Source organism: Cydia strobilella, chromosome 13 (genome assembly GCF_947568885.1).
Source record: "Cydia strobilella chromosome 13, ilCydStro3.1, whole genome shotgun sequence".
Lineage (NCBI taxonomy): Eukaryota > Metazoa > Arthropoda > Insecta > Lepidoptera > Tortricidae > Cydia > Cydia strobilella.
In genome coordinates this window covers 1,759,594-1,781,826 of record NC_086053.1, presented here as the reverse complement: position 1 = coordinate 1,781,826, position 22,233 = coordinate 1,759,594, and the positions used below count along the sequence as shown (strand labels likewise).

At 37.1% G+C, this 22,233-nt stretch overlaps 3 protein-coding genes across 3 annotated transcripts; all 3 read left to right on the top strand.

The window, feature by feature from the left end:
- The first annotated feature begins 7,655 nt into the window (after nt 1-7,655).
- On the top strand, nt 7,656-13,206 carry LOC134746429 (uncharacterized). Its single transcript, XM_063680798.1, has 3 exons — nt 7,656-7,908; nt 8,477-8,638; nt 12,927-13,206. The coding sequence occupies exons 1-3, from the start codon at nt 7,848-7,850 to the stop codon at nt 13,148-13,150; spliced, it is 447 nt and encodes a 148-aa protein (XP_063536868.1). The 5' UTR covers nt 7,656-7,847; the 3' UTR covers nt 13,151-13,206.
- A 619-nt stretch (nt 13,207-13,825) lies between these two features.
- LOC134746430 (uncharacterized) lies at nt 13,826-18,545 on the top strand. Its single transcript, XM_063680799.1, has 3 exons — nt 13,826-14,016; nt 15,185-15,343; nt 18,343-18,545. Exons 1-3 carry the CDS (start codon nt 13,965-13,967, stop codon nt 18,543-18,545), a joined length of 414 nt encoding a protein of 137 aa, XP_063536869.1. The 5' UTR covers nt 13,826-13,964.
- A 577-nt stretch (nt 18,546-19,122) lies between these two features.
- On the top strand, nt 19,123-21,795 carry LOC134746948 (uncharacterized). Its single transcript, XM_063681520.1, has 3 exons — nt 19,123-19,255; nt 21,046-21,210; nt 21,573-21,795. The coding sequence occupies exons 1-3, from the start codon at nt 19,204-19,206 to the stop codon at nt 21,788-21,790; spliced, it is 435 nt and encodes a 144-aa protein (XP_063537590.1). The 5' UTR covers nt 19,123-19,203; the 3' UTR covers nt 21,791-21,795.
- Nucleotides 21,796-22,233: the final 438 nt, after the last annotated feature.

Here is a 22,233-nt window from a genome sequence, read left to right as displayed (position 1 = left end):
TTACTAACCCTCACACTAACCCGGTAACATGGTGGTGGTATTTCTGAGGTAATTGGCAGCGGTAGCTTCACTTCGGCCAGCGCGTTCCAGTCTTCGGCGTACGAGCTTCATCGGAAAAAACAGTCTACGCTCAACAGTTATCTTCCCGGTTATTCGTAAATAGATAATTTTTGCCCAACTCTGCTAATAGATACGTTATATGTATATAGTTTAGTTATCAACTAGTTATCTCTTGCAGTTCGATTCGAGAAACCAATTGTCATTTCACGCTGCAATTATTGTGACGTTTTGGGATATCCATTAAATATCCATTGGATGTCTAAATAATATCTTAAGCAAATATTAAAGAGATTCGAAATCGCGGAAATGTCAAATTTGACATGACTTTCTTAAATATCTCGTTATCGTTTCTGTTTCATATCTAGTGGATATCTAGTTGATATCTAGATCATTTTTCGAATTGGCCCGAAAATCTCGTATGTAAAAAACAGCGACTACGAACAGAGAACCCGGGTCACTGGCACTGAATGTGTTAATAAAAAAGCCGTCAAAATAAAAAAAAATGTAAGAAAAGAGATATTTCAGTTTGTAGTCTGTGCAAAAAGAAAATCTAGCCAATATTTATTAAAAATGTTGAAAAAGATAGCCATAAAAAAACTATGGAAACGAATTATTTGCTTCATGAGTAATTATCAGATAACCATATATAATATATACATTATTAGATAACCATTAGTTTATTAGTTTATATAAATATATAGTTTATAAAAAATTAGTTTGAAATTTTGTCAGTTTTGCATCTCACGAATTCAATATAAAATGTTGAAGTTAAGATACCATCATCACGCAAATATAGTTGCTATACTCGTGTTTCATTCTTTCATTCGATCGCGTGACGAGCATTCGCGTCTATATGTCTTTTTTGTATGGGATTTGAACAGCGCGCCAAGCGGGACGTTTTGAAAACTCAAAACGCCATACAAAATTACACTACGGAAACGGATACGTCACGTCACGATATAGAATGAAATTTACACTAGGGGTACCGACTTTTCAAAATGTTTATTTAATTATCTACTAGATATAGCTGGTCATGCAAATCTTTTCAGTAGAAAAAGGCGGCAAATTGAAAAAATGTAGGCGCGAAGGGTTGTCGTCCCATAGAAAATTTGAATTTCGCACTTTTTTCTACTGACAAGATTTGCTTGACCAACTATACTTAATTGCTACGTGCTACGGCGTAGCACGTCGTAACGTAACGTACTAATAGTGCGACATAAAATTGTAGAAATTATATAAAATGGAACTAAAAAAAATTCTACTAAACTGTTGCCATGTTTAAGCATTTTACGTCAAAAATGTGACAGTTTCGTAGGAAGTGGCGTCCTCATTTATTACAAGCTTTTATTAACTTGCAATGTACATACCTATGTAAGTATGTATGTAACATGTTTGTAAGGGTCAAATCTTGCAAGTTAAGTTTGACCCATTTCCCGGTTTCCGATGAAGCTGAAAATTTGCACACTTACGTAAGTCGGGTGACAATGCAATATTATGGAACCATCGAGCTGATCTGATGATGGAGACAGGAGGGGTCATAGGAACTCTGTGATAAAACAACGCAACCTAATTGTGTTTGGGGTTTTTAGAATTGTCTCGATGAGTTTTAGTTGCCCGTGGAAAGAAAAGTACAGTCAGCAATAAAAGCTTTTACCAAAAAGTAAATTTTTGCTCTAAACTTATTTTATAATCCAGCTAGTTAAAATTAAACAACACTAGGATCAGCTAGCTTCCATTAATCAGTCTAAGACCTAAGCTCTAAGGGACTCGGCCTTAGCGTCAGACACCTAAGTGCATCTCATTAGAGTCACCGTGAAATATGCACCTTGCGTGGTTTGACCTCGACCCGTTTTCTAAGATAAGCCAAGACTAGGGTAGGGTAGGGAGCAGTGGCTCGGAAAAAAATAGCCGGGTACAGTATCATATCGATCCAGACAAATGGCTCAAAAATATGTGAACACGACTTTATTGTCTAAGATGTAAGAGCGTACACATGTTTTTGAAACTTTGGGAATGTATATTTTGTATATATGTTTATGCCCGAGACTGTACACGCTCCGCGATTGGTTCGCATTTAAGGGTCCCAGATAGATTGGTTATTCAATACTTACGTTATAGACTTTCCAATTACCAAGAACCCTAAATGGCATAACAATCCCGTGTGGTGACTCTACCTACATAACAAAGAGAGAATACAATAAATATGTACAAAGACGAACTAATTCCTTTGAGGGTTCTCTTCCTGCTAACGTTTAAGCAACTGACGGGCAAATTCGAACAATGATCTAGATATCAAAACTATATATCTACTAGATATGAAACAGAAACGATAACGAGATATTTAAGAAAGTCATGTCACATCTGACATTTCCGCGATTCCGAATGTCCTCTTGAACGATCTCTAAGATTTGCTTAAGATATTACTTGGACATCCAATGGATATCTAATGGATATCCCAAAACGTAACAATAATTGTAGCGTGAAATGACAATTGGTTTCTCGAATCGAACTGCAAAAGATAACTAGTTGAGAACTAAAACCTAGAATAAGCTAGAATTTCGTGGTAAACTATTTATTTATTTTTATGTTTATACTAGCTTTTGCCCGCGACTTCGTCTGCGTGAACTTAGTAACCGCAGCTAGAGTAAGAATAGCGCCTGGATAAAGTCTAATGGAAAACATTCAATTTGAGAAATTGCTTACACACATTATCAGGAAATTCATTAATTATATCAATTCCACCCCGCTTTTGACCCTCTTAAGGGATGATTTTTGGGATAAAAACTATCCTTCGGGACACAAACTATCTCTGTGCCAAATTTCAACTAAATCGGTTCAGTGGTTTAAGCGTGAAGAGGTAACACACAGACAGACAGACTTTCGCATTTATAATATTAGTATGGATTTCTTTGTTGTTTTTATACTTTTGTATGTTATAGTTTATCACGAATAAATGCGATGATTCTGATTCTGATTCTGAACTATAACGTATCTAATTAGATCTCGTATTGTTCTCGTATCTAGTAATTATCACGTTGTTCGAATTGACCAGTATAAGTACTTAATTAATATGCGTATTTACTTATTTAGTGGTTGCCAACATGCAAGTCGCTTACGATTCGTAGCGATCGAAACGCAACTGTCACTGTCGCACTAATACAATACAATACCAATCTTCTTTATTGCTCACCAATATAAAAAGGACATGACATACAAATTAACACACTAATATGCACTAATATGGCAGAGCGATAGAGAAACAAAGCGTTTCGTTGTCGAAGCGATATATATAACACCTCGTTATTCACAAACCTCACCGAGCGTTATGCTTGAGATTGTTCTATCCAATATAAATCTGATCTTTTTTAGTAGGGGTTTCCTATTGATATTAAATTCCTACACGAAATTATTTTTTTAATAAAAACAAAAAACTCATTTATAAGAGTTGGATTTATTATGACGTCAGAGAATACGTTTCTAATTGTTTTCACTGTAACATATCGTATTGACGTTTCACTGAAACAATTTACAAGCAGGAGTAAATCATCATAGGAGGAGGGTTCATTGAAATAGTTACTGATTTACATAGTAGTTAGTACTGGACTATCACAAATAGCTGGGCTACTAACTTGCGTGCTTGCCCTAATATTCTCTATTAGAATAATAGCATCCCTAATTATTCTAAATAAACTTTATCAGCAGGGTACAGTTTCAAAAATGAATACAACTTAGGCTTCAAGATTCCAATTTTCGAATCACATCCATTTTGGAATCATTCGCTTGCTCAGTACGGTCGAGGATTATAATTTATGATCCATTTCGTATCTTGTCACAGTGACAATCAGTATGAAAGTCGCTACCCAGATAGCAAAGTGACGTCAGCGACGTCATAATATTTATAATGACGTAACTGACGTCACAGTGAAGTATAAATGCTACCTGGGTAGATACCTCACACTATTGTCACTGTGATAAGGTACCTACAAAATGGATCCGAAATTAAAATCTTTGTACCGATCTATCAATGTTAGCATGAGGAATGAGGAGTTTTGAGGACTTTGTCCCCTTGTAAAACAAATAACTGTCTTTGCTATAGCAGGGCCAAAGACCCTTCTAGTCACAAAGACCTGAGTCACGAGTGATTGTAATCAGTCCAGACAGGCAGACATGCAATCATTTGCCAGACAGGAAATTAGATTATCATAATTACGCCGTTATTCGCGTAAGTGGTGCCGGATTCAAATCCCGGTTATCCGCCATACAGTAAGTATGAGTTGGGAAACGTTTAATAGAAACACGTTACGTCCAGTAGGAAATTATGATTTCCCATTTTCAGGACGGCGTGTGTTAACTCTGAATGCCACGTTTATCGTGATCGTGAACCTTATCGTAATTCACGAAGGTTGATATTGGCCTGTAGTCGCGCTCGTCAGATGACGTCTTCGGCGATAAAAAAAAGGGTTAAGGAATAAGGCCAAATGATTGTAATTGAAACATCTATTTCATCTTATACATTTAAACGAACAATTCTTGTACATATATCGTCAGATGACAATCAAGACTCACTAATATATAGAATAGGAAAACTGTACTATTGTGTGCCCTTACAGGGTGTCATGAACTGGCTATATAAAATGTAACACCTTATTATGTACATGACAATGCAATATTGAATAAATGACTAAATGACTAATTACTAGCATTAGTTCATACTATCGCTATGAACTTCATAGCGATAGTGACCACCGAACCGTATGACCACCGAAATAAGGTTGATTTTTGTTTAGTTCTTTTTAGGGTTCCGTACCCAAAGGGTAAAAACGGGACCCTATTACTAAGACTCCGCTGTCCGTCTGTCCGTCTGTCTGTCTGTCACCAGGCTGTATCTCATGAACCGTGATAGCTAGACAGTTGAAAATTTCACAGATGATGTATTTCTGTTGCCGCTATAACAACAAATACTAAAAATAGAATAATATATTTATATATTTTTTTATGATGAATAGGCAGGCGTTTGACCACGATCCCACCTGATGGTAAGTGATGATGTGGTCTACGGTGGAGCACGCTTACCTATGAGATACCTATTAACTCTTGCCTTGAAGAGCTCCAAATTGTACTCATGCGGAAACACAGACTCGGGCAGGGCGTTCCACTCCTTGGCAGTTCGCATAAGAAATGTGGAAGCAAAACGCTTCGTGCGTATTTAAATGGGGCTCCCATACAACAAACGTGATTTTTTTGCTGTTTTTTTCCGTAATGGTACGGAACCCTTCGTGCGCAAGTCCGTCTCGCACTTGGCCGGTTTTATTTAGTATATAATTAGTGAGTTTCGGTTGTCACCTGACGATATATACCTACCTATATATTTCGCGGATCTCGGAAACGGCTCTAACGATTTCATTGAAATTTGCTATAATGGGGGTTTACGGGAGCGAAAAATCGAAGCGAAAAAGCGAAAAATTATAATATATTTCCATAGAAATCTAATATTAATGAAGAAATTTCCACACTTTATCATCGCAAATACGATACAGAAATATCTTGGTCTAACTCTATATGTGCGATCCTTCATTATTCCAAAGATTATTTATAACTTCTTTGAATCTTGAGGATGCTATATCCGATATCGGATGCAATTTGTACACTACCGCTCAAAAGTATTTAGGCATCCGCAATTTTCACCATACCATTGTATACAAAAAATATTTTCACCTCAGCAGCTCGAACAAGCCTACTTTCGTCACTCCCTGGAGTGAGGAAAGTGCGACTTTCCTCACTCCAGGGAGTGAAACAATGTAGCTTTTTAATTTAGTGAAGGCCATGAACTTCATACTACGGTACAGTACGGTACGGTACGGTACGGTCCGGTCCGGTCCGGTACGGTCCGGTCCGGTCCGGTCCGGTCGTCTCGTATCGTATCGTACATATTATAATACTTTTTTTTTCTGTTTATTCTGTGTAATTCGAAATACATTTCAATCTTTAATATGTTCTCACTACTGAGGTGAAAAATTATGTGTGCAACACGAGAGCAAAGTTATTTTTCATCTCGTGTTTTTGAGATTATAGAATCTTTCGCTTTCTCGGGACTCAAAATAAACACTCGCAAGAAAAACCAACTTTCCTCTCTTGTTGCACAAATAACTATTTCAAAATCATACTGTTCGATCGCAGGCATATGACTCTCTTACATGTCTGATTGAATTTTTATTTAGGTAAATATATATTGAGCCTCAAATTGTTGCCAAAGATATCCTTTAAAATTTTGAGTTTTTTTTATGCAACGATTTAAAAAACCCTTATGTACTAGTTCATACAAAATAAAACGATTTTGTACTGGAAAACGATTTATGGATTTTTTTTACGCTTGCCATTTGGTAAATAGGCGATGTACACGAATATTATGCACATCATTTTGAAGCTCGATATGTCTGTTAAATTAAAAAAGCAAACTCCATAAAAAACTGTTACCCGACTGCGACTTAGCGGTATGATTCTGAAAGTCGATTTTGTATACAATTGTATGGAAAAAATTACGAGTGCCTAAATAGTTATGAGCGGTAGTGTATCTACAATGTACTATATGAAAACGCTCTAAGTGCCCCAACTTAAGTAAGTACATATACCCACGTCACCATAAGCAAAGATAGATATAACTCCGTAATAGATGGATACAGTCTAAGGAAAAAACGTGCCTCGAAAATCAAGAAAATTTGATTCTCGTTCAGAGGGCGCTACTAGCTTGGGCTTATTGTCGTATAGATGGCGTTGACGGTTTCGTTTGTTATTTAACAATTTTAACGCATATCAGTGAAAGAACATGGGTTAAAATCATAAAAATAATTAATGCAAATAAAAAAATCATTTATCCATATTTAAATACATTTTATCGTATTTTTATAAATATTCATTTTTAGTTTTAAAGTGTGTCGACAGATGGCAGTGAATTTACTGGGGTTACAAAATTTACTATGACAGTACCGCTCTAGTATAAGTTACTCTATGCCATAAGGTACTAGCTATATAGAACCGACTGTACAGACAGTCAGTATCAAACAGTTAAAAAGTTATCACGTCGTAAACCACCTTTGTTACCATAGAAATACCAAATCTATCTTTGGAAATACCTAAGTATGTGTTACGATATATTTGTGGCTCTGACCTTCACTATCTATAGGTTTTTGATACCGTACATATTATTATTAGTAAATAGGTCTACTTATACTGATTTGCATACACCCACTGTGTAGATTGGAGTGGGGCGTGCCTACGCAAACAATTTCATCCAAATAAACTAGCCAAGATCTTATCTGGCCCTGCTTAGTGCAGCGGCAGCCGTTGTTAGAAACAATACCCAAACAGCACAAAGGACTCGTCGGTTCTCTCAAGAAAATACCACAAAACGGCTCGCAAATATATTCACCACTTTATTAATGTTTCCTTTCCCAGACCTGAATACCTTTCCACCTAGAATTTGATCCGAACGAAACCAGTTGCTCCTTTGTAAGTGCAAACGGAGCACAATAAGTGACACACTTATAAACTGATGTACAACCGTCTTCATCACAGTTCGCAACCAGCTTCTGTTGAAGCGGAACGATTCCTTAATTTAAGACTTATGTCTTGTACCTGAATTTATTTATTAAGGAAACAAGTCGTAACATCGAACAGTCTTTATTAAGCTTAGAATTTATTGTAATAGTCGTTAAGCGCCTGAAGAAAATTACGCGGCAATTTGTTAAATCGTTGTAATTTGTATTTGCTGAGATCGCGAGGCGTTCGTCATGGCAAACAAAGCGCACGTTATTATTAGCGTTCTTTTGCCTGTGTTCTTCTCTACTACATGCAAGTATCCATTTTATTAAGTTTTTATACTTTTCTAGTCGCAGTTGTCCCGCAATGCTTTTAAGTTTATTGAATTTAAAAGGAGGTCGTTGAAACCACTTGAAACTAAGAACGTTTTTGAAGCACTTAGCTGTTACCTCGCCACATAAAATGCAATAAATATCTATCAGCAAATCAGTCAGTAATTTAGTCGAAATATAAAATTATGAAAAGGGTATATCGTTATTGGATTCTAGTTACAGCTCTTGTTAGGTACCTACACCCGATAGTTAGTAGATACTCGTCAAATATTGAGTGAATCTTATAATTGGATTTGTCATTTATTAGCCTTTGGCTAGTCTTTTAATTACACAATAATAGCCTACTTAATTATTACTCAATTAAAACATGGCTTTGAACATAGGGGTTTTTTATCTTTCCAATACATTTAAAACGAATCTTCCATTTATGTAATCTAATAAATGTGTTTATCATCATCTTCCCAGTGGTTACCCGGCTTGTTGCCACGAATCACTAGGAAAGGACTTACTCGACAACAAATATAATTACTCAATGTAATGTTCTCCAGGTGAAGCCATCAAGTGCTTCGACTGCAACAGCGCAAACAACTCGGCGTGCCTGGACCTGCACCTGCCCAGGATGAACGCCATCGTCCCCGTGGTGGATTGCTCGAAGGCGCTACCCAACAGCATCAGCAAACAGTTCTTCTGCAGGAAAATCACGCAGACAAGTAAGTAATCAATGACTGCTACAACCAACAATTGTGCCTGACAATGGATACTATTATACTAGTGGTGGACTGCTCGAAGGAGCTCCCCAACAGCATCAGCAAACAGTTATTCTGCAGAAAGATCACGCAGAAGTAAGTAATCAAATACTGCTACAACCAACAATTGTGCTTGACAATGGATACTATTATACCAGTGGTGGACTGCTCGAAGGCGCTCCCCAACAGCATCAGCAAACAGTTCTTCTATAGCATGATCACGCAGAAGTAAGTCATCAACTATTGCTACAACCAACAATTGTGCCTGACAATGGATACTATTATACCAGTGGTGGACTGCTCGAAAGCGCTCCCCAACAGCATCAGCAAACGGTTCTTCTGCAGAAAAATCACGCAAACAAGTAAGTAATCAATGACTGCTACAACCAACAATTGTGCCTGACAATGGATACTATTATACCAGTGGTGGACTGCTCGAAAGCGCTCCCCAACAGCATCAGCAAACAGTTCTTCTGCAGGAACGCAGACTTGGAAACCCCCTAAACATTCTAGACATTGGTGCCGCTCTCTCTCTCTGGGGTCATCCATCAGGAATCTTCTAGTGGTGATTTAAGCAACTGCCTAATTTGCTTATTTGTTAATCCGGCATTGCTGATGGTAAGACCTAGACGGCTGTAGTCAAGCCAATAATTTAGAATTGTTTACATTTTCTATTTGAAGACATTCAGTAGGTAGGTCCTCGAGAAAACCTCGACAGGGAGTTCATTCCACAGCTGGAGACATTCGCGGAAGGAAATTCCTTAAATTGGGAACCGTACTGTGTGCGACCAATAAGGTTCCAGTTCCACTGCCGACGGTCTCTGGTACATTATGTACCTACATAATGTGACGCAGTCACGTGATATAAATAATTGCAGAATGCAGGCAATGCGTGTCGGGCGTTAATGGCGACACAATAGCGAATTGTCGCATAACATAATGCAGATTTAACAGTGCGTGCAACGTGCAGATTCTGATGTTTTAAAAAGTATGTATTTAACTGAGTTATCTGACCCCACGGCTTCGTCTGCGTCAAAGACGTAATTTTTAGGATTCCGTACCTCAAAAGGAAAAAACGGAACCCTTATAGGATCACTCGTGCGTCTGTCTGTCTGTCTGTCTGTCCGTCTGTCACAGCCTATTTTCTCCGAAACTAATGAACCAATTAGTTGAAATTTGGTATACATATGTAAGTTTGTGACCCAAAGATGGACATGTAACGTAAACAAATAAAATTTTAGCATGGGGACCACTTTTGGGGAGTAAATGAAAAAAATAAAAAATAAAGTTTTTCAAACTATATTGTGTTACATATCAAATGAAAGAGCTCATTGTGAGAATCTCAGATATATATTTTTTATAATTTTAGGATAAACAATTTAGAAGTTATTAAAATAGCCAAAAAATTACCATCCCCCCCTTTATCTCCGAAACGACTGGGTCTAAAATTTTGAAAAAAATACACAAAATAGATCTTTACCTATAGATTACAGGAAAACCTGTTAGAAATGTGCAGTCAAGCGTGAGTCGGGCTTATTTACTTAGTTTTTGATCCGACCCCTACGGGTTTTTTAAAGACACATCACTCACGTTTTACATAAAAAATACATTGTTTAAATTGTGTAATGTACGGAACCCTTGAAACGCGAGTCCGACTCGCACTTGGCCGGTTTTTAAGTATAAGGATGCTCTAAAACTCAACATGTACATTTAATCCTTGGCTTTACAGGCTTGTTAAAAAAATATGAGCACCTTGTTTTGACGGCGGTAATAAATTAATTTAATTTTGACAAAATCATCATCGAGGATTATCAAAATATCACCAGCCAATTTACCAAAAAAGCAATTGATATTAGATATCATAACTCACCTAAAATAAAATGACCAGTACCTACCCAAATTAAGTACATTTTAAAATCCAGTTAAATCTGGAAGTACTTATTAATGTCTCTATTCTATTTTCTACAATTTAATAAAACTTGATCGAAACTTTTACGCATCATCTGTTTTATTACGAGGGTGGGTTAATAAAAAACCGAAACGACAATTAAGTTTCAAAATATTGATATAGTTCCCTTCTGTATCGTAATAAGCAATTTTCCTCAATTAAGTATTTTTAAAAATAGTTCATGTTTATTTATTTTTCAAAAATATATTGAGGTTTGAAGTGAGTCAGCTTTCCATTTTCGTGAACGTGGAGAAAACTGACGATCGAGTTGTCATACAGTTTTAAGTTTAAAAAGGAAAAATGGAAACCCACATTACTTAAAACTGTGTTACATCGTGCCATAGGGGACTCTTAACCTTCTTTTGTTAATACCGTTCGCATTTGGGTTTATGATTTCATACAAAGACGAGAAAGCGTCAATGGCGTGTCTCAGGAGTTGGAGACCAAATAAGGTGTCTATCCCAAAAACGACCAAAAGAAATATTGCATTAAAAAGTCGTCGATAAGTACCTAGGGAGACAGCAGAGATTGTAAACAGCTCGCCGGAATATGTTTTCATTATATTACTAGAGTATTTGTCAAAAATAAGCTTTGTGCATGTTAGCTGCCGCTGCAGCCCTTAATCATAAATCATAAATTTTTATTTGCAAGAACACGGTTACAATAAAAGGTCTTAAAAATACAGTAGTGCCACATGTCCAACCTGTATGCAGGTGTGCAAATTATACATGCAGTGTGCTGCTAAGCATCACTTATTTTTACCTACTTAAATCTAGAATTCTACCTATTTACAAATATGATTATTATCTCTAATTATATTATTTCTGTCAAATACTCGTTAATACTATAAAAACATTTTTCTTGGAGCCATTGTGTCAGCTTAATTTTAAATATATTACTAGTTTCTAATTTAATTTCGTCAGGTAAATTATTATACATGGTTATACACATATTGTTACAGTTCTTTTTATAAATATAAGAGTGGCAAGGAGGTTGGTGCAGCAAATTTTTGTATTGTGCCCTTGTATGTCTTGTACTTCCCAGGTAGCAAAGTGACGTCAGCGACGTCATAATGAGGTCTTTATGACGTCACTATGACGTAACGGACGTCATAATGACGTATAAATGCTACCTGGGTTATAAAGACGATGACTCGCCGATTCACACGGCTACCGTTGCGACGGCAAAAATTGAAGTTTTGCTTCGAATTAATACTCTATTTGCCACATTTGCAGGATTTGGACCCCCGCGACTTACGTATGTGTCCAAATTTCATTAATGGCTAATACGACAAAAAATCCACCAGCACCAAAATAATTGACGCCAAAAATGTCTATTTTGATGGCCTTTACAGAAAACTTTATCAAAATGGAATAATGGCTCCGGAAAAGCCTCGGTTTAGTTATATTATGCTAGAAGGAGCATATGTATAATATGTAGAAAAATAAATTAGTCAGATTCAAATATCTTTGTGTTTTCGTCTTCATTTCGGAAACTTATCAACCCGCCCTAGCCAAGCAGTAGACTTATCCAATTGACAATCGTGTACCAATAGAAAATGCCAATCGAAACTCAAATACGTACCCAACGTCCAGAAATTACTTATCACGAGACTTCTCGATGCATTTTTATTTGTCATCTTGGCTACTGCCTCTAATGTTGCGAGTCATTCGTTTTCGGAATCATCAGAAGGACAATTGCGGAGTGCGTGTCACACGATACTCTCATTGACCCTCAGGTCCTCCACAGGATATGTCATTGCGTGACTCCCATGGAACTATTTAAAAACATCCAAATATTCTGCAAAATACAGATATGCTGGTGCATGGTTCTTTGAATTAAAATTTTGACACTTTTTTCCAACTCAAAAATTTTAGTATTTGTTCCTGAGTCTCTGTAGGGACTGTAGGCCTCAGAATCCTTTCAATATAGCTTTGTTTGCTGGCCTCTTCATATCAACTGAAAAATACGACTTTTATAGACGACTATAATAATACGGCACTGGAAAACCAGTGCCTTCAAAAATGGATAAACAAAATGTAATCTGACGAAGAGTAAAAATAGACAAAACAATCAAATATCATAAACAAAAATACGTAAAAAAGGTAAATAAAAAAAATGTTGTGCAGTCTTGCATAATGACCAAAGCTAAAAACTTTTAAGGATTTCCACAACTATTACAGTCGTGATCTGCTTTAAATCAACAGTTCCTGAATTCCGATCTTAGAGCATTCTCCTTCTTCTGTCTGACTTCTTTTTAGGAGTTTTAAAGTCTGCACATGCTAAAAGCTTTTTTGTTTCCAGTTCTCCACCCCGAACACACGCCAGAGGTCAGAATAACCCGAGGTTGCGGCTGGGTGAAGCACAAACGCGAATGCTACACCGCCGACAACAAGGACCATCTTGAGACCGTCTGCCAGTGCTTCGGTGACATGTGCAACGCCGCCGCAGCCCTACGAGACGTCAAACTGACAGCTGTCACCTTGCTCGCCGCCATTTTGGTTTTTATCAGAAGTTGGCGGGCTTGAACGAAGTGCAACGAACTTTAATGAAAGTGTGTGTGGAATTGTATAACTTAATGTTCCTGATATGTGTATTTTAGTTTTAATGTACATATTAAGAGAAATAAATGGTACAACCGGTGGTTATTGTGTTGTTTGAAATTTCCAAATTAAGAAAACGAAACTAAAAAAAATATTGTCAGGTATTGTCACAAAGTATTTCAAATTGGTCCTTCGAACCAGATTAATGGCAATCCATAATTGTTTTGCGTTTTTTTATTTATTGTGTCCGAAGGGTAGTTTGAAAACAAGTTTTGTGTTCAAGCCAGCAAATATTATATTTCCCCCATATAAATCTTGTTATTAAAGCATTTAACCCTTTATGACCAAAAACAGAATTAGAAGCATTACCTTTATGACCAAAAACAGAAAAGTCGCGAGTTCATGCCTCCTCTGCGATCAGTAGTCGTAATAAATTGTTCTAATTAAAAAAATATATATATAAAAAGGGGGTCAAAGGTGGTGTACAGTATTGTGGATATTGCCAAATTAAGGAAGAGTCAGGAAAGACCCTATAACATGTGAAATTTACGTGTCTCTAATCACTACACCAAATCGCATCCAATCAGAATAGGGCCGCGGATTGTCATCGGATGAACTTAAAAGGCGGATTTGATGACTAACGCCGTAATGGCATATTGGCGTTTCCTCGAAAACCCGCTTTTATATCTCCTTTTATCCACAACGATAAATAAGATATCCTTTTATCCACATCGATAAATACAAAGTGTATCCTGTCAATTGTTGCGTTTTGTGAAAAGCTTTTCGTAGTTTACTAAAAATGTTGAAATTTTTGGTTAGTGTGTTGTTAGCGTCGACGTGTGTACAATATGGTAAGTGTCCTAATTTGTTTTAGTGAATATGTTATTTTATCACTATCATGCAGTTATCACACTAGCGAGGGAATAAACCCGATACGGATTGTGGAGCGCTCTTACGATGTTTTCATTCATCGGAAACCTAACCTGCTGGGGCCCATTTCTCGAACGATATTAGACTAATATTATTAGTCCACGAACTGTCAAATTGTATGGATTGTCATGACAATACACTAATAATATTACTCTAATACCGTTCGAGAAATGGGCCCCTGATGTCTTTAGACTTTAGACTTACGCAATCATAATATTATAAGTTATAAGTATAGTAGAGTAGCCCTCCTCTCACTGAAACCCCTGAACAGATTTAGATGAAATTTGTGTTGGAGAATGAAGATAGCTTGAGCCCTGAGAAAGGATATATAGTATACAATAAAATAATTGTAGCTCTATGTACCCGCCAAAAGTTTATCAATAAATATTTACAGCTATTACAATCTATTCCGACGTAAGTTTGTTTACATGCAGCTAATTATTAGAGGTCAGTAGGAATGTTCCCATTCGTTATCTATATCTATTTTAGTTCAAAACGTGATTAAAACGCGTATGATGACCTCTAGTGACCCTAATATCGGATCTAACGTAAAGTAAAACTACGTATAAAGTGTAAAACGTGATCATATGTAAATAAAACAACTTCATACCTATATTAAATTTTACCTAACTAGTACGGTAAAAGCTTTATATAAGCTTGTAATAGTTATTTGTGCAACAAGAGAGGAAAGTTGGTTTTTCTTGCTAGTGTTTATTTTGAGTCCCGAGAAAGCGAAAGATTCCATTCTAAGTTAGAATCTTGAGCGTAGCGAAGGACTCAAAAACAAGAGATGCAAAACAACTTTGCTCTCGTGTTGCACATATAATTTTTCACCTCAGTAGTGAGAACATATTAAAGGTTAAAACACACACACAGAATAATACAAAGAAAAAAATTGTAATAGAAGTATGAAGTGGCAGTTCATGGCCCTCACTAAATTAAAAGGCTACTTTGTTTCACTCCCTGGTGTGAGGAAAGTAGCACTTTCGTCAGTCCCTGGAGTAAGGAAAGTCGCACTACTTTCCTCTCTCCAGGGAGTGACGAAAGTAGGCTTGTTCGTGCTGCTGAGGTGAAAAAATTATTATCTAGCCAGGGCGATCCAGTGTTACGAGTGCAGCAGCGTGAACAACACCATGTGTCTGGACCCCACCATCTACGACAAGGACACCCTCCAGAAGTTCATGAGCCTCACCGACTGTGGGACCCATGGGAACCAGGAGTACTTCTGCAGGAAGATCATTCAGACTAGTATGTTTACCCTACAGTTTGTATTTCACCCTCGAACTATTGTCGCACTCTCTTCGTTCGAGCGCCAAAATGTCTCGGGTTGCTATGGGTCAACTTTCTTTGGTTAACCTCCCCTATCTGACGTTTGGATTCCTCTAAATGACAGCACCTTGATTATGAGCAAAATACCTCTACCTCTACTGGATATAGGTAGAGTCTTCCCGGTCAATTCGAACGAGAACAATACGAGATCTAATAGATACGTTATAGTTTAGTCACAGTTTAGTTCTCAACTAGTTAATTTTTGCATTTTTTGCAGTTCGATTCGAGAAACCAACTGTCATTTCACGCTACAATTATTGTGACGTTTTGGGATATCCATTAGATATCCATTGGATGTCTAAGTAATATCTTAAGCAAATCTTAAAGAGATCTTTCAAGAGGACATTCGGAATCGCGGAAATGTCAAATTTGACATAACTTTCTTAAATATCTCGTTATCGTTTCTGTTTCATATCTAGTTGATATCAGATATCTTGTTCAAATTGGCCCGTTCCTGTCTTTCTAACACCATTACTTTAATCTTTCCTTGCACGAAACCACTTCAAACTTCAGTATCTAATGTTTATAACGGAAATCATCATTTTGAGGATGACACGCTGAACGGTTTGGGTCCGAAGTAGTCTAGACAGATGTGCCCGAGACTACATTTTCTATAGAAAGTATGTGATTACCGATCATAGAAATTAATTAATATTTACTATAATAATTTGACAAATTAATTCACTCGGCCATTATTATAACGGTGCATTGCTGACGTTGCTATTGTTGAAGTTCCTTAATAAATTTATAAGACAAACTTATAGGTTATTAAACTACTATATTATCTTAATTATTATGTAGACTAATAGCTTTAATAGAATAGAACTGTACTATTGTGTGCCCTAACAGGGTGTCATGAACTGGCCAATGTAATGTAACACCTTATTATGTACATGACAATGCAATATTGAATAAATGACTAAAGGATGAGACGCTAGAACAGTCTGGGTCTGAGCCGAGGCGTCCGGTCGGACACTACGCTTTCTATAGAAATCATCATTAAAATCGAAGTGTTGGACGCCTTGGCCCGGACCTGAAGCATTCTAGTGTGTCATCCTTTACGCAGTCGCGGGCAGAAGCATGTAACGTATTGATTGACATGAATAATAGAGCTGGCGCGAGTTTGTGTCAGTCGATGCCTGTATAACTGCCATTGTTAGAGTAGGTAACTAGCCACTGCCACTGTGTGTTGTGTGATAATTGATAACTCGACCGGGTTTCGTCGGGATTTCAGACAATATCAACTTTAGGCCTGGAATCACCCTTGTCTAAAGGATGATTCAAGCTAAATAATAGTACTGAGCGGCCGGCAAACGGCCGTCAATCTGCTGTCGCGGGGCGAGGTATAATTCGAGTCGGGGCGGGGCGGTGCGTGGCCGTTCTGTATGATAATACTATTACTTAGTGACATTACATTGGCCAGTTTATGACACCCTGTTAGGGCACACAAAGTACAGTTCTATTCTATTAAAGCTAGTTTACATAATAATTAAGATAATATAATAAATTGAAGTAATAAGTTAGTCTTATAAATTAATTTAGGAACTTCAACAATAGCAAAGTCAGCAATGCACCGTTAATAATGGCTGAGTAAATTAATTTGTCAAATTATTATAGTAAATATTAATTTAATGTCAATATAAAGCAATGTCAGCAATATGTCAATCAATCAATCAATCAATCTTTAGGTAGTATGGCTCCATCGATACTGTCGATGATTTCGCCAACGTCAAAGTGGGATCCACGTGGGATCGAATTTATATTTCAGCCAGTGTACGGTAAATAATAAAATAATGGGCCCCTAGGGCTCTAGCCAGACACGGTTAGAGGTAGAAATACTAAATACTCTTAATTTAATTTAATTTTATTCATAGACCAACTGAGATCATTGTTGTTAGTACATATAAAGCTTAAATATATGGTTAGTATTATACACTATATAACGAATGTCAATAAACTTAATAATAAATTAATTAATAAAAAAATTGAAAAGAAGTGAAATTAAATCAAACAAAATACAATAAAAACAAAATTCAATAAAATTAATATCAATGTCACTAAAATATCTTATCTCTTATCTTATCTTATGTCTTAGAGCACGACGTTGTTCGGTAGTTATTATTTGTAGTTGACTCGTAAAACCGATAGCTGGATTTTACGAGAAGCACGTGGACTACCGGTCGTTGACTCCAAAATGGTGGTTAAACACGCTTTGAGATTAATTCTCCATTCACTGCACACTACTACATTAGATTACTGTATAATAAAGCTATCGATATTACACTTTAAACAATATTAATGAGCAAAAAACAAAGTAATTAATCACGAGGCTACTATCAAGATGGCGTTCGAATTCGAACCGGAAGTCCCCAGCAATATGTCAAGCTACAAGTTACATTTTGACACGTTGACACGTCTGAATCGCCCACGAATCGCCAACACTGACATTATTATTAGGTCAGGGTTTGATGATTGGATCCCGGGAAAATCGAGGGAATTCTATAATGATATGAGAATATTTTTATATGTAGTAACTCTTGGAACGTTTAGCCTTTCAAAAAGATTGCGTAGATCTATTCTTGCATTTTGGACGTAGAGTCTGGCCAATGAGGATATATCTATCTTTGGTCTGGCTAATGAAAGTTGAACCTGAAAAAACGCGGTATTTTCAAAAAATCTGTGATTATTTCAGGTTCAACTTTAATTAGCCAGACTCTATCGTGGAACTGCTGATTGATGAAACCCATTAAATTGGGGCATACTAAATTCATTTCCTTCATAATAGTATAAGGTATTGTGGAGTAAGAGACACAACTATAGTTTGTTTTGCTCAGTAGAGAAACAGTATGAGAATTCCCTACAATTTTTTGCCTCAATGTTTCTCTTACTCCATCCAATCTTAATTTCATCTGTTTTAGTTCTCCACAAGGGCCATGACTCGGAGGTGCGCGTGCACCGCGGCTGCGGCTGGGTGCGCTCGCGCAGGGACTGCTACAACGCGGACAACGAGGATCATCTCGAGACAGTGTGCCAGTGTTTTGGTGATGGATGTAACGCCGCGAATTCTGTAGTAGCGGGGTGGATAATTATGGTTGCCAGTACTGTGATTTTGAATAAATAACGCTAAGTTATTTTTGTGTGTGGTTTTATTTCGCCTTACTCCATAATGAGTCATGTGGTCATTTAGATACTAAAGTTACTACAAGGCCGTACAACGATGACCACCTGAATACCGTGTGCTGGTGTTTTGACCATCTTGGTTGCCAATGCGAGTATGATCTTAAGTTGTCTTAAGTGACACGAACCTAGCGCCACCATACAATCGCAAGTACATATATATATATATATATATGTCTTATATTGTATGAGAGCGGCTTTTTGGCAATTGGCGGAGGGTTCATGCGACCAAATGAGACTATAATAAAAAATAAATAAAATAAATATTTTTTGTCCTTTTTATTTTGCCTTCTCTTACTTATTATTAATATCTTCTTCTTCATCTTTAGACTACCTACTCGTACAATAGGTACTTATGTCGTACTTGTATAAAATGTCCGCATGGGAACCTATTTTTGTCAATATTTAGTATTTACAGTTTGGTTATATTTTTGCGTAGGTATGAATAAGTACATCCACACTTGATAAGTTGATAACTTATTACATCTTCTTAAAATGACTAGACTGAGTATTGGCTTATTTGTAAGTCTATCTCGAGTTTATCACCACGTATAATATAAATTAGTAATAAACCGTCGCACAGTAAATTCTGTTTGTAGAAAATGATGAAGTTTTTTGTTCAAGTGGTACTGGTGTTAGCTGGCTTTCAGTTTGGTAAGTTGATATCAAGTCTTGTAAGTTTTAGAACAGTCTATATGATACTATAAATAAGATAATTAATGAACCAAGCAATTACAAAAGCAAGCTTAAACGCTTCTAATATGAGCTCAGTTTATACGAGTTTTATACCTCTGTTTTAAAAACCAACGTAAATATTGATAGGATGTAAAGCTTCTTATCTCGAAACGTGTTGCTGTTGTCAGTGTTTGTCTGATTATTCTGACCCGACCTTCATTAACCCTGTTTTATACAGTCGTTTTCAAAGGCTTATATTGACCGGGATATAGACCGTGATTACCTTTTGTATTATTTGTGAGCTCCCGATATTTCGACGACACCCACCCGCTATCTTCAGTCACCCGTGAACATGATGCATGTAACTGCGTCGAAATATCGGGAGCTCACAAATAATACAAAAGGTAATCACGGTCTATATCCCGGTCAATATAAGTCTAGTGAAACTAACCGTGAATCATTCGAAACTCTAGTTTTCAAAGGCATTGTAGATTATGTGTCAAAACCAAAAACGCGATAATTTTATTTACATAAGCTGCCTCATACATTTCGGCAAATGATATGTCGATGTTTTCTATGGAGCATTTATATTTTTTTTTCTTATTTATTTATTTGAAAACATAATATACAGCATAAAACAATAAATACCAACTACTTAAAATTACAATAAATCTAAATAAATATAAAAATAAAAGTAAACTAAACTAAACTAAATCTAAAAAAGGAGAGCATTATATGATGTTTTCGCGATTTCGGGGTTAGCAACATACGTAGAGTGGTTCGGAAGACTCGTCAGTGTCAAACATAATACAAAACCCTGTATAAAGGTCTATGTCAAAGTCAAAGTCAAAATATTCTTTATTCAAATAGGCCTATAGCAACAAGCACTTTTAAATTGTCAAGTTTTAAGTATTACCTTATCTAAATATCGGAGCAATTTATTGATGCAGTTATTATTATTCTTAAAAACATTGAATTATTATAGATGTATGTATGTATGTATGTAAACACTTTATTGTACATAAGACAGATTACAAACACAATAAAAGAACATAAATATATACAATGTACAAAGGCGGACTTATCCCTATAAGGGATCTCTTCCAGATATGTCAAACTTAATAATAATAACGTCGTCGATCGTCAAACACCAATGTACCTATATAGATTGATAGATTTTAAAACAAAACTTGACGCTCCTGTGGACTAAACAAATCTTGGCTTTTAGCCCTTATTCTGGGTAAATCTATGCATATCGGAATACATAATTGCCATTGAATTACTAACGTATAGAACCGACACAGAGAACCAGTATTTTGCACCATGAGTTGCTGCCGTTTTGGCATAACCATAGAAGCGGAGCGTGAGTCTCGCGACCTAAACGCGTAAGCGCCATGAATTTTACGGCGCTTACGATTTGGTCGCGTGGTACAGGTTGTGATTGCGACTATTTAATTGTTTGGTATATCTTCTTGATAGTAATAAAGATGATAATTGTTGGACCAGCGACAAAACTCCCATTAGCTCGATTCCCTTTACACCCTCAGATCAGGTTGAGACCGCTCAACCGATCTGCGCTGGAGCGAAAACTCTTTAGGAGTATTCCAGCGTAGCAAAACCGTCTGGTGTGATGCGGAAGGGTCCTGGATTTTCCCCAGGCTACCATCCCCCCACACAGTCCTACTGCTCTAATTGCCCTAGTGCAATAGAGCCCAAGTCAGGTAAAAAAAAAAAGATAATTGTTGTTTATGACTATCCATTTGTGTTAGCCACAGCTATCCGCTGTTACGACTGCACCAGCGTCAACAACACCATGTGCCTGGACCCAAGCAGCTACGACCCGGAGACTCTTCGCCGGTTTCTGGTCTTCGCTGAATGTGGACAGGGCGTCATAGTCCCGCAGAACTACTTTTGCAGGAAGATTGTACAGACTAGTAAGTGATATCTAAAGACATGTTTTTAGGGTTCCGTACCCAAAGGGTAAAAACGGGACCCTATTACTAAGACTCCACTGTCCGTCTGTCCGTCTGTCCGTCTGTCCGTCTGTCTGTCCGTCTGTATGTCTGTCTGTCTGTCTGTCACTAGGCTGTATCTCATGAACCGTGATAGACAGCTGAAATTTCCATAATGATGTATTTCTGTTGCCGCTATAACAACAAATACTAAAAAGTACGAAACCCTCGGTGGGCGAGTACGACTCGCACTTGTCAGGTTTTTAAACAATTGCAGTCATCTGCTTTAAGTTTTGCGCGTTTATCCTTATTAACAAAATATTGATATGGATTGTATTTTTCAGTCTATCACACAAAACGCGACTCTGAGTTCCGGATAACGCGCGGCTGCGGCTGGGTGCGCGCTCCACAAAACCTCAACTGCTATAAAGCCGACAACCACGACCATCTTGAGACGGTATGTCAGTGCTTTGAAGATGGGTGCAATGGCGCAACGTCTATGGTGCCAGGGTGGACAATGTTTGTCGGTTGCGTTCTTATCACGTTAAATAAATTGAGCTAAAATTATTTTGTGTTTTCTTTTTGTTAATCGTTGTTATGATTTGACGTAAACAGCGAGCTGCAAAAGTGTGAATGAATTGTAATCATACAGTGGGTATGCACTTTTGCAGCCGTGTGTACAAGGCTGATAACCACGCGACCATCTAGAAACGGTTTGCCAATATGCCAATGTTTCAGATGGATGTAATGGGGCAACCTGTTGTGTCCATGTGGACGCTTGTGGTTGCCTCTGTTTCTAGCGTCGTTATCATGCTAAATAAATTTAGCTAATATTATCATTTATCACTTTTATCAGTGATATTATATATTATATGCTCCACTGAAGTACACACACACACCACACACACGCATAAATATTTGGATATAGTATTGGCAGGCAAGGTGCGAAGTCGGTGGAGGAAGAACTGACGCTCATTGTCACAAACACACGTAATCTTATGTCCC

Bases quoted from the DNA above. Each gene is read 5' to 3' on its own strand.
- LOC134746429 (XM_063680798.1), top strand. From the start codon at position 7,848: ATGGCAAACAAAGCGCACGTTATTATTAGCGTTCTTTTGCCTGTGTTC. The intron at 7,909-8,476 runs GCAAGTATCCAT...AATGTTCTCCAG, and splicing joins TGTGTTCTTCTCTACTACAT to GTGAAGCCATCAAGTGCTTC. The intron at 8,639-12,926 runs GTAAGTAATCAA...TTTTGTTTCCAG, and splicing joins CAGGAAAATCACGCAGACAA to TTCTCCACCCCGAACACACG.
- LOC134746430 (XM_063680799.1), top strand. From the start codon at position 13,965: ATGTTGAAATTTTTGGTTAGTGTGTTGTTAGCGTCGACGTGTGTACAA. The intron at 14,017-15,184 runs GTAAGTGTCCTA...ATTATTATCTAG, and splicing joins GTCGACGTGTGTACAATATG to CCAGGGCGATCCAGTGTTAC. The intron at 15,344-18,342 runs GTATGTTTACCC...CATCTGTTTTAG, and splicing joins CAGGAAGATCATTCAGACTA to TTCTCCACAAGGGCCATGAC.
- LOC134746948 (XM_063681520.1), top strand. From the start codon at position 19,204: ATGATGAAGTTTTTTGTTCAAGTGGTACTGGTGTTAGCTGGCTTTCAG. The intron at 19,256-21,045 runs GTAAGTTGATAT...CATTTGTGTTAG, and splicing joins GTTAGCTGGCTTTCAGTTTG to CCACAGCTATCCGCTGTTAC. The intron at 21,211-21,572 runs GTAAGTGATATC...TGTATTTTTCAG, and splicing joins CAGGAAGATTGTACAGACTA to TCTATCACACAAAACGCGAC.